This window comes from Meriones unguiculatus, chromosome 15 (assembly GCF_030254825.1).
Source record: "Meriones unguiculatus strain TT.TT164.6M chromosome 15, Bangor_MerUng_6.1, whole genome shotgun sequence".
Taxonomy (NCBI): Eukaryota; Metazoa; Chordata; class Mammalia; order Rodentia; family Muridae; genus Meriones; species Meriones unguiculatus.
In genome coordinates, this window is record NC_083362.1 from 63,962,276 (window position 1) to 63,977,138 (window position 14,863).

The following is a 14,863-nucleotide window of genomic DNA, read 5'->3' on the forward strand; positions in this document are numbered from 1 at the left end:
CTGTTCAAAGGCTAATTGCAGCCTATTAGTGCTCTAATAATACCTTGAAAACAAAAATTCCTAAGTTCTGTTCTACCTCTGTCACCTATGACCCTTTCACCTTGGCTCAGAGTGGGACAATGTGGCTCATTATTAACCCAGGAGAGAAAGACCACTGAAGCTTACTTTGGGTGAGCCCTCCTGATGAGCTCAGTCTAAATTGACATCCCAGACAGATCACCTGAATGGCAGAAGCAAGGCTTTGTGGGAGATTTTCTAATTACAGAGATGTGGACGAGGCGATTAACTAGGGGAAATAGTGAAGTGGTTTGTTAGCCGGGCCCAGAAGAAAACGTGGAACCTTGCCACAGCAGGCATCCTGGCAAAGGGCCCTTGCACTGCAGGTGAAAACTGCAGTGAATGGAATCCTTCCTGCCATCCCAGGGTCTGGCTAATAAGGGTTTTAACTATCACTGGAGGGAACAGCAGGAAACCTCCCAGCCAGTGCGCTCTTCCCCACACCTTGACTACTCAATAAAATCAGTAAGAAGACAGGAGTGAGGCAGGGGCCTTCCACAAGCCTCGCCTTTATCAAAACACCAACGTTCCCCATCAAGTAGACAGAGTTGATGAATGTGGTTCACTGTTCCAAAGTTAATTAGCAAAAGGTAAGTAATTTATTCACTAAAGTGCAGATTAAAGATGAGGCGGTAATAAGGAGCATGGCTCCGGGAGGGACCCTTTTCAGAGCTCAGGAGTCTCTCCCACAAAGATTCATAGCTGACATCCTTCTTCTGCTTCCTCAAGCTGCCACTGTTCCTGAATCAAAAGATAACCTAAACACTGCTCCCCAGCAGCAATTAGATAGAGCTGGAATTGCAGTGTGGGTTGCTTGTAAGTTGCTTAGAAATGTTCCCCTGGGAATCGTTCGCCTCCCAGTTGTGTGACTATATATGACGTCATCTGAGCCCATTTGGGTAAACGTTTAGGTGTATTCTTCCTATGTGAACACGGCATTCCAGAGAAGCATGAGGGTGCAAGGAAAGATGTACACTGGCAGAGCAGATAAGGACTGCCTCCGCTCCAAAGTAGAGAATGCTAACCTTGGGCAGAAGGACAATTAACTCAGAACTTGTTCCACACATTCAATGTCATTTATTCAAAGATCACAGGTTGATTTACAGGTCCTGGTAAACACATCTGAATCTTTCCATTGATGCTACATTGTTTTCCTTAAAATCAATTTGGTTCTTTGTAATGTGGTGAGAGGGCCACTTTATAACCTTTACACAAACGGAAACCCGGTAGCACTAGCCATCAATATTAGGTCATCTTGAAGAGCAGCATGTATTTGCTCGTCAGCCATGCTGTCCCTTAACCAAAGAGTCTTTTAAGAAAACCCAAGGACTCTTACAATATTTTAGTCGTTTTCTTAATATTGTTTCCCACGTTTGAACAATAAAATACTGTTGAGGGACAGCATGGTGGTTCAGTGGGTAAAGGCACATGCTACCACACCTGAGGACCAGAGTTTGAGCTTTGAGACCCCTGTGTAAAAGAAAACCAATTCCTGCAAGTTTTATGTACGCTGTGGCATACACATGTGCACACACACATACATGCTAAATAAATAAGTTATTAGAGATAAATAAATAGCAGAGAAAGAGTGGTCTAAGACAATTTGAAACCACTGCTATCACAGGGAAGAGCTGTTAGAGAAATTTTAATTACTACAGGGGCTATCTGTAGTCCATGAGGGTCTGAGTTTCAAATTGCATTTAATGATACATAACGATTAACAGTCCTTTGAAAGAGATGTTTAAAAAGCGGTAAAGAATATGGCTAAACTAGAGACCACAAATATATAAACATATAAAAAGGGGAATGGCACTTTTCTCTTTAGGAGAACGTGTGTATAGCTTGGGTTAAAAGTTCTCATGACAGTAGCACAGCGTCACACTGACAGCAAGGACAGTTAGGTGCTCTGGGAAGCGTACCTTCCTGAAATGATAATCTAAGCTTAGATCTACAATGCCATAAAACGTAAATGAGGGGCTTTTGAGACAGCTTACTGGGTAAAGGTATTTGCTGCTAGGCCTGAAGACCTGTGTTTTGTCTCTAGAAACTACATGGTAGAACAAGAAAACAGACTCCAAAAAGTTGATCTTTGACCCCCACACACATCAGAATACACAGTAGATAAAATGTAAAATAATAATAATAATAATTTATTTACTTGCCATTATGTGGGCTGTAAATACATAACTCAGTGAAAATACTTTGCACAGCAGGACAACATTTCATGTTGAATACTTAAGTAAAATCTATAAATGCGGTAATTTCATTCACTGATGGAAATTCCTAAATGCTTACACAGTAAAATTGGCAGAGAAAGAGAGCAAGAGAGAGAGAGAGAGAGAGAGAGAGAGAGAGAGAGAGAGAACTGAACCTTCTGGTTAAAAGAGATTTTTTTTTCTGCTTACTCCAAGTTCTGGCTTCTCATTATAAATTAAATGAGCACAATAAAATAAATAAACACCACCACTATTTTAAGATCTAGCAACATGCCAACTGTGAGCCGGAGGCAGTTTCCCCTTAAATAACAAATTAGCAACAAACAGATTTTCTCCTGGTGGTCACCGGAAGTTCTCAAACAGTTCTCTCCCTCTCAGGCTTTTGCCATGTACGTATTTAGAAATCTCCCATTGATGGACATGCCAATAACACCACGGGATTCATCTCCGCTCACAGCGGCTCTGCTTCACTATGGACACAGTCTAGCACCGATCTCTCAATCCTCCTGCCTCAGCTTCCCCAGGACTGGGTAGGTGACACTATGCCTGGCTTCTATAATCCTTTCTGACATCAACGTTCTGTAGCTCTTGGAAGCAAAAGGTGGTGCCAGGCAAAGGTGACCTGGCTTCTCCAGGCTCAGATGCTCTGCATGTGGATTTCTCACACTGCTGGCTGAGCCCAGGCAAGACTATTTCGGGGTACCTGTCTCTTGTACTCTAACTAAAGCCCCGAGTCTGACTTCTTTGTCTGCAGGTCCTGTCTCCTCTCTGCTCACCTGTTGTTGTCCCATTTAAACACATGTAGTTGTCCCAGATAACAGCAGACAGCACGAGGAGAAGAATTAGCTGACTGAGCATGCCCTGCCGCAGGCTTGTCAGCTACCTGGCTCCAGGCAGCCCCTTCCCCTGACAGCTTTATGGCCAGCACTAAGGAAGAATCAATATGAGGGCAAGGGGCTGACATTTCATTTTCTAAAAAGTGATCCATTGAGGACCAATCACCAAGCAGTGTTTATCAGACTTAGGAAGTGACTTTTTTTTTTTTTTTTTAAACTGGGGGAGAAGGGGCAGGAATCATCACCGGGTAACTCGACAGGCTCAATTCTCTAAGGAGGCAATGGCCTCATAACTGTGAATCCATGCATCCCGTTGCCACTCTTCTTGTATATAACACAGTGATCAATAAAAGCACAAGGGGAATTAAGTCCTCCTACTCAACATGCTGCTTTCACAGCCAACTTTTAATAATCCTGTCTTCCTGCATTATAGTGTCATGGTTGTTGTTGTTGATTTTTTTTTCCTTCTCTTCAAAGCTAAGATTTGATGCAGAACATTCAAAAGGAATGACTTATCTTTAACTGCTTGACTCTGACTATTGTATTTGGGGACATTTAAAATAAAAAATTATTAAAGAAAAAAGAATGAAAATTAAAGAAAGGAAGCTGGACTGTAGAGGAATTTTAATTCGGAACATGGCTGTTCTGGCAAAAGATCACATCCAAAGATCTTCTTTGTGATCCAGCTAGAATACAAACACACCTTTAATCTAGTAGACAGAGGCAAACAGATTCAAGGCCAGCCTAGTATAGAGTAAATTTCAGGTAAAGAAAAGCTTATGTCCAGGTATGGTGGTATATGCTTTTAATCCCAAACAATGAAGGTAAAGTTAGTTTGTAGAAGGAAGCACCCATGTTTGAAAATGATGGCTAATTGAGTGGCAGAAACAGTGATGAATCAGAGAAAGATTTGACAGACTAAGATACACCCCAACTCTCTCATGAGAAGAGAGAGGAAAGGGAAGCTACTTAATGGGCAATGCAGAGAGAAGAGACAGTTTTATAAGGACAGATTAAGAGACAGGTTAAAGAGAGAACAAGTTAGACATAGGTGAAGACAGAACGAGGCTGGAGAATGAAAAGGAGCCAGAAGATTAGAGCAGATTGCTGGAGTTAGTTTGAGGCCAAGAAGAGCAATTCAGAGGCCAAGAGCAAGGCCAGATTGAATAAGTTAGCCTGGAGAGGAATTTGAGTCAGAACACCCGAGATGAACCAGCCAGCCCAGAGCGCAGTAAGAACAAGAAAAGGTGAGTTTATTCAGCAGTTAAGTCTCAGCAGAGGAAATCATTCTAGGCCTAGGCTAGATTGTATGGAGGCTATAAGCTTCCAGAACTAGGCCTAAGTTAAGACAGAGGCAGAAATTCTTCCAGACAACAGTTGAAACAGGCGAATAAAATTTTCTTTTACACTGGACCACCAAGTAGACAGAATGTTCCCAGTCAATACACAAGATGAGTTCACTTGTCAAGTGTTTGAAATGCTCATGTGCCTCTGAGCATCACACAGTGGCTGCACATCAGGATACTGTTTTTAAGGTAGAGGTCATTCATGTTACGCAACAATTTTCCCATTTTTAACTTCCTGTGTTTATACTTGAAACACTGAAATATGCATTATTTAAGCCAACTCCCAAGTTATTTCCACCCCACGTGCACACACGCACTCTTCTCCTTGCAATTTGAGTTCAGGACAATGCACCACTTCTAGGCGTCATCTAAGGCATCATTTACATGACACAAGGCAGCAGATAAGGACATCTTGATTGCCTTTTAAATTTTTTACTTCTTAGAGACATAACTCACAGCTCTAGTCAAATATACCTACCAACAGACTTTGCCAAAAGGAATGAAGCCAATGACGAACACAGACACATCACACAGAGCAATACATTGTTCCATGTTGTGTTGTTACTAGAGCGAACAAATGGATCTTTGTATACTGGGTTCAAGGGTGGTATCATATTACCAAATGCCTGTGACTAGTGGGGCTCTCACTCCTTCTCACATCTGTTCATTGCCCTAATGTCAATGTATATCAGCATGAAGTGAAAACATTGTGGCTTACAGATGTGATGGCAATAGCCGAAGACATTGATTACATTGGTGAGATCATCAGCATGTGGATGAGACAATATGACAGTCAGTGGCTTGAGAGCCAAGCATGGCTATTGGGAATCCAAAAGATGCTCTAACTACAATCATACCAACGACCATATCTTCCTTATGTTACTTTCATGTTCTGTCCCATAAAAAGCTTTATACTGAAGATCATATTCACAACAAAAGCCTCTCCTTGGAAAGAAATTGTGAATGTGGTAGATGGTGGGGAAAGTTCAAGGCGCTGCTAATATGTTGGGTACGGGTGATGTTACCCATCTGCGCCCCATACTATTGGTCAGTGTGAACAACCGGACAGAAGTGACAGTATGAAGATGGTTCCAAAGACCATGCAAGCAGGCCATTGTTTTGTTTTCTTTCCTCCCTTTCAAGTATCAAGGTACACCTTAAATGTACATGGGATAAATACTCAGCCCAATCAGATTCTCTTATAAGAGGAAACACCTTTGTGCCCAGAATGATCAATGAGTGTTCTGAAAATGCTGATGTTTTTCAAGGGATGGAGAAGCACAGTGCTCATATCCCTTCTCTGTCTTGTTAACCAATATCATGCTGCAGCACCTATGGAGTTAGAGTGCTACCTAACATGTTAATCAAAGTTTCTTGCCAACAACCCTTTCAGGCAAGAAACAACCCCTGCTATCTTATAAAAGAAAACAAATACGGCTGTGAGATGGCAATGTGCAACATTCAGGTCTGCATTTTACCCAGCTTCTCATCTTGGATACAGAGTCCAGGGTTAACAAAGGGATAAATGAAACCCCCTCGAAGCTTAATGACTCCAGAAATCTCCCCTTGGCTTCCTGGAATCAATTGGAATTTTCTAGAGTAGGCTGTCACCCAGTTCCTGCCATAAAGTCCAGGATGGATGTGGGATGGTCAAAGTGAAGAGAGAACTTGGCATGCAAAAAGCCTTTGGCTTTGTGTGGAGAAGACAAATCCTCCTGCAGAAGACTGGGAAGGAGAGGGGTGTGCTTCTGTCCTTACCTACGACTGATGACAAAAGCTGCGATGAGAATGACCACAAGCACCACACTGCCGGAGACGGAGACCAGCAGGACAGTGGAGTTGGCTCCATCACCAATGATGCGGGAAGGCACTGGAATGACAATTACATGGGGGTCACATAGGGGGCAGTTCGAAGTGATGGAACTTGCTAGCAAACTCAGCTTTCTGAAGATGCTATCCATGCAAGAGCATCTGCTAAGCATATCCCCAAACCTTTTAATCATTCTGTGAAGAATCTCAAAATATATGTTGATGCATGCCTTTATATCTTTTTATGTCAAAAATTTCACATGATGAAAATATACATTCCTTCATAAAAAGACATTTGGAAAATTCAGAAGGTTTGCTCTCCCTTCATCCACAGGTATTAAATTCCAACCTATTACAGGCCAGCTCTAAGACACCTCCTCCTTATAGCCATCCTTGGTAACACCAAGGATGTAGTGTCCTTTCGCGTCATCTCAACTTTCCCATCTGTCTTCCTCATTCTCGTTTAATAATCTGCAAGAACAATTTATATCTGTAACAGATGTTCAAAATTTGGTCCAACCATCTCCTTATTAAGTAGGCCTACTTTAGGTTAAGTAATTAAGGAGGTGGAGATCTCTTGCTCAGTAAACTTTTGTTCAGTTAGCCATTCCAGCGCTCCAGGGAGCAAGACTTAACGTTCCTACAAGAGACTTAAAAACATACATGCACACTAATGACACTATTTAAACAGATTCCTAAAAATAAGTAGGAGAGGAAAAAAAAATGGTAATTTTTGTTCCTTCTTTAATCTTCTCAGGAAGAAAACTCCTTTTTTTAAAGTGGGGGTAGCTACAGAACCCTCAATTAGTCAGGTTAGCAAACCCATTATTCACGCTTGGTAGAATGTTCAAGATGATAAACACTGACATTGTTTTTCATTCATGGGAAGACAGATGAGAAAGTATTGTGGAAAATTTTCTCCTTCAAACAGCATGGAGTTTTCTCAGAGGTTGGCACTGGTTATCCTGTTTCATGCACATATCCATAGTAGCCAAATGCTTACATAGCCAAAAATTATACACAGCTCTTTGGTTGCACCAGAGCGGTGCTCAACCCATAAGTAAAAAGCATCTGGGAACAGGTGGCATCTAAGTGGTCTCCATTACCTGTATTGGTAGTGACCTCCAAGGGTTCGCTGAAGTCCCCATAGCCAGCAGCAGTCCTGGCCCGCACGTGAAAAACATAGGAAGTCAGAGGGTTCAGGCCTTTGATATCTGTGTTCCTGGCAGCTGTCCGAACTATGCGATAGCTTCGTTCATTCTGATCCTACATGACAGGAAAGCAAAACTGGTGAGGTGCAGAAGGAGTCCTCTGACTCTACGCAGAATCAGAGAGGACAGTCCAGCTCCCCAAGAACCTGGACGCAAGTGACAGGTCATAAGTACATTCTCTGGAATGCTTTCCAGGGTTGAAATACTGGTGTTACTTTTTACAAGTTAGAAGAAAAGAGAAAAGAAAAAACAAAAAAAACTTCATGGTCATTGTTGACATTGGTCATACTACGTTTTTATTATAATTCAAATTTATATTTTTTATTTACAATTTATTGAATTGTTGAAGATACATAAAACAATTGAACATCAAATGATGGTTGATGTTTTTTCTAATTTTTGCCCCCACCCCAATATTAAGATATTGAAATCAGCATCACAATCTCCTTCATTTCAGACCTATATCCCAGTTCTCCTCAGTATACAGTGGACTGAAACACAACCATGCATTGGGAACCATTATATCATTTCTATTCCATCTATTTGGTATATACTGCTTTCCTTAAGAAGGTCTGTAAAGTGGCAAAAATCTTATAATTTGAATTCAGCTCAATAATCCAGCCCCCTTTCTGCTTCTAATAAGGAAGCCAATAAGAGACTCCTTTAATCTCAGCACTTGGGAAGCAGAGGCAGGTGGATTTCTGAGTTTGAGACCAGCCTGGTATATATAGAGAGTTCCAGGAGAGCCAAGGCTATGCAGAGAAAACTTGTCTAAAACAACCAAAAACTGGGGGCTGGAGAGACAGCTCAGAGATTAAGAGTACTGTTGTACTTCCAAAGGACCTGAGTTCAATTCCCAGCAACCACATGGTGGCTCACAATCATCTATAATGAGATCTGGTGTCCTCTTCTGGCATGTAGGTACAATACTGTATAAATGATAAATAAATAAAATATATAAAAAAATAAACAAGAATCAAGAAAAAAAGTCTGATTGTTCATTTTCTGGACAAAGCTTGGATGCAAATAGCTCTCTTCAAGACTCTATCCAAGAGACAAGTTATTTACAAAATTAATGGGTTTCTATAAAATGGTGATGAAAAATGTAATTTTCCTCGCCCAATTTTCTCTTAAAAGTTATCAAAACCCACACCTTCATTTTGAACAGCAGTGATCTGCTTAAACATATCATTATTTTAGCAGTTATGAGTCATTCTCCATGATAGAAGGTATACAGATTAGGTCTTGAGTTCTCTTACTTGAAAGAAAATATAATTATATTAGAACACTGTGTGTTTTTTCAAGATAATGAGCCAAATATTATATTCCATAATCAGATTTTGTTGGGAACCAAGATGCTTTAAATTTTGTTTTTTATGACTGGTTCATGACTTGGAACTGTTTAATGCTTGAAGAACAGACAGGAAATAATGGAAAGAAAGGGAAGAGAAAGAGGAAGAAGAAAGTGAGGGAGGGAGAAAAGGAGGGAGGCAAAGGAAAAGGGAAGAAATACCTTTTCATAATATTTGACTTCATACTCTAAGATAACTCCATTTGGTCGATCCGGTTCCAGCCATGCCAGGGCCACACTGTATCTTGTAACTTCCTTAGCCTGGACCAAAGCAATGGATGATGGTGCTATCAGGGAGAAAGAAAAGAAAATGACATCATGCTTTAGAAAGAGACATGTTTTGGGAACCATCACTCAACAATTTCACTTTTCTTCAGAAAGTCCCACAAGATTACCTTCCTGCTGACCACATGGCCATTCTCCAGACAAGGGCATTTGTCATTATCATTCTCTTCAGACTTTGCTTTGTATATGGCTTGTCTTTAAAAGACCGTCTGGGAGGGGACTGAGGACACGGCTCAGTGGATAAAGCTTGCTCTGCAATCATGAGGACCTGAGTTTGGCTCCCTGGTACCCACAGAACAGCTGTGTGTGGTTGGCACTGATTTGTAATTCTGAAACTAGGGTGGTAAGTAGAGAATGATAGAGAAGGACACTGGATATTCTTCTATACCTGATGTCTTCCTGTAGACTCTGCACAACTGTACATAGAAATGGGTATGTTGAGTGTACACTCTGTTGCTGTCTCTCTCTCACATACACACAAAATTGTGAAGCAAAGGGTTGGTTCAGGAGCCCACAGTGTCATTTCCCCATACCTGAGACCACTCTTGCTGTTGGGCCATGGGTACAGGGCATGCACCTAAAGTATCCTTTTTATAAGCCATAGTTTGCCCACAGCAAACCGCCATTCAAGCTCAGCAAACCTTTCACCCTACCTCCAAGTACTAAGTCACCTTACTGATACTTAGTTTGATTAAGTAGAGGGATTTGCCATTCTTCCACAGTTACTGTGTGGAACGCTGGAAGGCAAACGATTTATACACTTTCCAATATAAATAAAAGTACTGTTTAATTACAGTACGACTTTTCCATTTAAGCACGGCCATGCAAATAATGAAGAACACAAATAAAAGCTGTGATGGTCTCTCTGGACATAAACGGCATTATGCAACTGTTTTACAAGAGGTTGAAGTTGTTTTTGTGCCCTGATGAGCAACAAACCTTCCTTTCTACTGAGAAAAGCAGGAACTGCAGTCTTCTTGGGCATGTTGCTGGAGTTACTTGAGATCTGTAAAACCTGGCTGCCCAGGCTCATATCTCTCCTCTGTGGAGTTGTCATCTCCAGCCAGCTGTTAGCAAGCTCTGCTGTGACAGATGTGGGCCAGTGCCAATGTGCAATCCCCAGAGAGAAGAGGAAACTTTGATGAAATCCTTCATCTTATCTCACAAAGCTGGCCCGAAGTACCAGAGATTAGGGGGCTTGCTAAATTGAATGCATATTCACTTTACTCCCCAAACTGTGGGAATGTGAAAATGGGCTTCCAACAAATGAATGTTATCCTCCCTCCCTGCCTCCCTCGTACCCATGGGATTGCCAATTCTCAGTGCAGGAAAGAATAAGTAAAATAAATTATCACCAGAAACAGAATATGGAAAGCGTCAGACCCGCCTGACCACACGTGGTGTGTGGCCTGGTGGCAGAGCGGAGTGGACAGGCCAGTCATAAAAGGAAGTCTCCATGACAGAGCCAGTCCAGCAAGGGCTGTCTCCTAGAGGCAGATACTGACAACCTGACATCTCTGTTAGGGATGCCTCAGGATAGAAACACACATTCAGATAGCCCTCCCAATATCTCCCCACCCCAATCCCCCCCTCTCTCAAAACTATCCCAGATTGGAACCCAGGCATAAACAGCAGTGAAAGATACAGTGTGTACACATGTTCTCCATCAAAGGCAAGGCCAAGGTTAGCAATACCCAACTGGATGAACAAAGCTGTATGTACCAGACATATGGAAGCCAATGAACATCTGAACAAAATGAAAAAACGGAAATGTGCTCGTTAGATGTATCAACACACACACACACACACACACACACACACACGCCATGTTTTTCTTTCTCTGTACTGGTTGGCATAGAACATTTATCCTATAAAAGTCAAGCAGCAAGTTTCCTAAATATAGAGTTAGGGAGGCAGCCAGGCTCAGAAAGCTGTGAAAAGCCATTTCACTCCAGGTAATAAATATATTGCCTACCAGAGCACTTTAGCATACACTCCATTAAAAAATGGGGGGCTCTTTCAACTCCAATGTTCGAGACTGGGAAATGAAATAGAAAAGTGAAGCCCATTAGAGGAAAGGTAGGAGGGAGCAAATCAGAAAATTATCAAATGAACTTTCTCTAAGAAATGGTCTGGGTTAGATTCTGAAAAAAAATCGACAGATTCTCTGGGCAACAATTGCCTGTCTACCCCCAGAGTGCTGCTGAACTAAAATGGCTTCTCTCGGGCTAGGTTATGAGGACACCGCAGCATGGGGAAATGAATCCAATTTCAATTTTTGAAGTCTGAGCAGCAGCATTCCTGTAGCCGCTCAAAAGGGACCTGAGCTCTGCGTGGATGTTTGAAACTCTCAAGCAGGGAGTAAAAAATACAATATGATCCCGTTTGTTAATGGAATAGTCTTAATGCATACCTACTTGGAAGATTGACATGCACTGATGGGAAATCAAATGGACAACGTGGATCTTGTCTCAGGTGTCATAAAAATGCAGGAAGAGAGGAAAAGGACATAGAAACACAATGGGAAGGTAAAACAGTGAAAATGATCGGCTAAGGGTGGCCAGGAGTTCTGAGTTGCTGCTTGTCTCTAATTCACAAAAAAGACCCTGTGATGTGACTGCCATATCTAAATTCTTGATTGAACAGCTGTTCTTGAGAGGGGGTGTGTGACTGGGCACCATGACAAAAGCAATCCATGGCCAGTGAGGCCTGGAGACATACCTAACTAAGTCAGGCATTGGCCCATGCCACAGTCTCTCAGAAGAGCTTCTCCTGGGAAGAACTCGGGTCTCAGAAAACTTCAGCCCTGCCATCCTGCCACTTTGGAAAAGAGGCAACTTGGATGTCCTCCATATCACAAGCCACACATGGGCTCAGCCCTTGCCTTTTTCTATCCTGTTTCCAATACTGCCTCCAACTCTACATCTGGAAGCCATCAGCTTGCCGCGTGTGCCTGCCTGCAGCTCATTTCCCGAGATGAGGCACTTGGCAATGGAATGTCCCAATCTTTCCCTTAGCCTAGTGGTTCCCAGTGGTCTTCCCATACCACCCATCTGCTGTCACTAACCCCCCACAACTTACTCATTGTATCATGAATAAGTAACATTCTTACGAAGAACACAATATTTGAAACTGTGGAAGGAAAACTTGGAAGGAAACTTCCCCATTAATAAGTTAAACACTATTATCTGGTTAATGACAGATAACCAGCAAAATATAAAACGTAAGTAAAGCCTTCGCTGGACACTGTTGCCTCCTCAAACTTTGTTAGAACGTGAGAAACATTGAGGCTATTGAGGCACTGACTTGAGATCCTGACCTTGGCAAACTCAGAATTACTCAGTGTTGAGAGAAAAACAAACAAACAAAAAACTCGATCAATTCCTTCTATTGTCAATGGTCTTTTCCTAGGCTATCTTCAAGACCACTCCTGGTATCAATCCGCATTGGTTATCCTCAGTCCATCTAGAAATGTATGGGTTTCGTTTCTTTGAAACAGGGTTTCTTTGTGTATTCCTGACTGTCCTAAAACTTTGCTCTGTAGAGTAGGCCAGCCTCAAACTCAAAAGAGCTACCTGACTCTGCCTCCTGACTGCTAGATTAAAGGCATGTTCAACCACCTCCCAACTCATATAGAAATGTTTTGGATGCTGCATTCTAGCGTGCTAGGGCTCTGTTCCTGCAACAAATAATAAAACTTATTAAGCCCCCAACTAAAATATTTTGATAAGAATTTTTCAATAAGAAGATCGCGCAAATAAATAAATAAATAAAGAACAGGTGGCAGTTGCCTGTTGGTCTCCCCATCACCTCTGGAAACAATTCTTCCTTGAGAGAAGAACTACGCAAGAGTGAGTACAAAAGTTATTCTACAATCAAGTACCATCTGATGACTTTAGTATCATTTTCTTCTTTTAAGGAAATTTTTATAATACATTTACACAAAAGATCATTTCTAATGTCTACTCAAGGACTCCTTTTTCTAGAACTTAAGAAGTCAATTCTACTCTTCCAATTTCAAACTTTCTGGCAGTGGCAGAAGCACAAAAAGGATGCTTCTTCCTCATGCTGTAGACACATAGTGCACCTGCTGGAGGGCCACAGGTAAGGTGGACGAGCCATTCCCAGCTCCCCACAGCCAACAGGTCTCCTTCAGGGGAGGTCATTGTTTTGAGGTTAGTTTTGTTCCTCTGGACAAAGGCAAGAAGAACCCATTGTCATTGCAGCTTGTTTTACTATTTATTAGCTTTACTTCCTTTGAGACATGGTCTGGCTCTGTAGCTCAGGCAGGCCAGGAATTTACTCCGTAGGCCAAAGTAGGTTTCTGCTTCAGCCTCTGGAGTAGTCTCTTAAGTGTTCTCTTAAGTGTTATGATTGAAAGGGTGTATCATCACACCTGTTTTTTAACATTATTATTATTGTTATTTTGTAGTGCTAGGATCCTACCCAGAGCCTTGAAAATTCTTTGTTAAGTACTTTAGCATCAAACTATGTCCCCAGTTCCAGGTATGACTGTATCACAGGCCAGACTTTGCTCCGCAAAGAAGGGATGATCGCATTGACAGAATACAGGTAAGGAAAGGTGGATCCAAAGTTCACAAAGGCAAGCACAAGGAGAAGGCCATCTCTAGACAAAGATTTATGTTCTCATTCAATTATGCTCATAATTTTCAGTTTTGTGGCAGTATTTTGAATAACAAATAGATGACAAATGTCCTAGTTTGAGATATGTGGCTATAAATGAGCAACTTCTCTCATCCTCAAGGGAATTTTAATCATTTTTTTTTTAATTCTAATATCCTTCAATTCTAATATCCCTCACTTCCTCGTTTACTTACAAACCATGCTGACATATCCATTCGGCCATCCAAAAAAAAAAAAGAGAAAGAGTATGCTTTATGTCTTTGCCTAGGAATCTTTATTGGGACTGACGCCCACGTAGGTGAAGGCCATGCTGTAACCAGATGCTGGGAAAAGGAGAAGGGCATCATGGGTCACAAAACATTTTTCAGTAGTTTGAGGTAAGGTCAGAGCAGTGTGGTCGGGTGTTTCTGCCATCTACATTAGAAATAGTGGAGGACACCTGTAATCCAAGCACTGGGAAGGGGAACACAAGCAAATCAGAAATTCAAGGTTTAAAAAAAAAAAAGATAATCATTCAATCCATATATCTTAAATATTTTTAACCTAAATGATTTAGTAGAATGTTCAACTGACTTGGGGAAAAAAAAATAAAGGACATTTTGGAAAGAACTATCTCATTCTAAAATGTGTTAGTTCCCATCTTGGACAAGTCCCTCATCAATGCTTCATCAGTAACGGGTCTGCCTTCCAGACACAAGCATAAGCTGCTAGGATGCTTATTTTAGGGGCAGGTCTTCAGTTATCACTGCATCTTCAGGATTCAGGGTGTCTAGCAAATCCCTTTGGGTGGTCAATACATTCAAGTGAATAATAATGAACTAAATGTTAAAATTGATCTGCTCTTTCTTTTCGGTGGACAGTGAAACATTTCCTGAATATTAAGTGCCAGTCACAAGACATCCTTCAAACTCTCCATCTGCACTTACATCTCATGACCTTTCGTGGGTTTAGTTTTGTCATTTAGTTTAACCAAGACATTGAAAATTGGAGGCGAAGCAAATGACAATCCCAATTATAAATGGGACCTCTGTTTTCGAGGTCCATGTGACGTTTCTGAACACTTTTCAAACACACAGGCTGTAAAATGTCATTCAAATGCAAGTTAACA

At 41.5% G+C, this 14,863-nt stretch overlaps 1 protein-coding gene across 2 annotated transcripts in view; it reads right to left on the bottom strand.

Annotated features, from left to right (window-relative positions):
- The window catches only part of Epha4 (EPH receptor A4), a 140,019-nt gene that overhangs the window by 25,668 nt on the left and 99,488 nt on the right, over positions 1 to 14,863 (bottom strand). For both annotated transcript variants that reach the window (XM_021638595.2, XM_021638596.2), the window contains exons 6-8: positions 8,989 to 9,113; positions 7,371 to 7,530; positions 6,214 to 6,325 (exon numbers count right to left, since the gene is read on the bottom strand). In XM_021638595.2, coding sequence (XP_021494270.1) covers positions 6,214 to 6,325; positions 7,371 to 7,530; positions 8,989 to 9,113 — 397 coding nt within the window. The remainder of the gene's footprint in view (positions 1 to 6,213; positions 6,326 to 7,370; positions 7,531 to 8,988; positions 9,114 to 14,863) is intronic.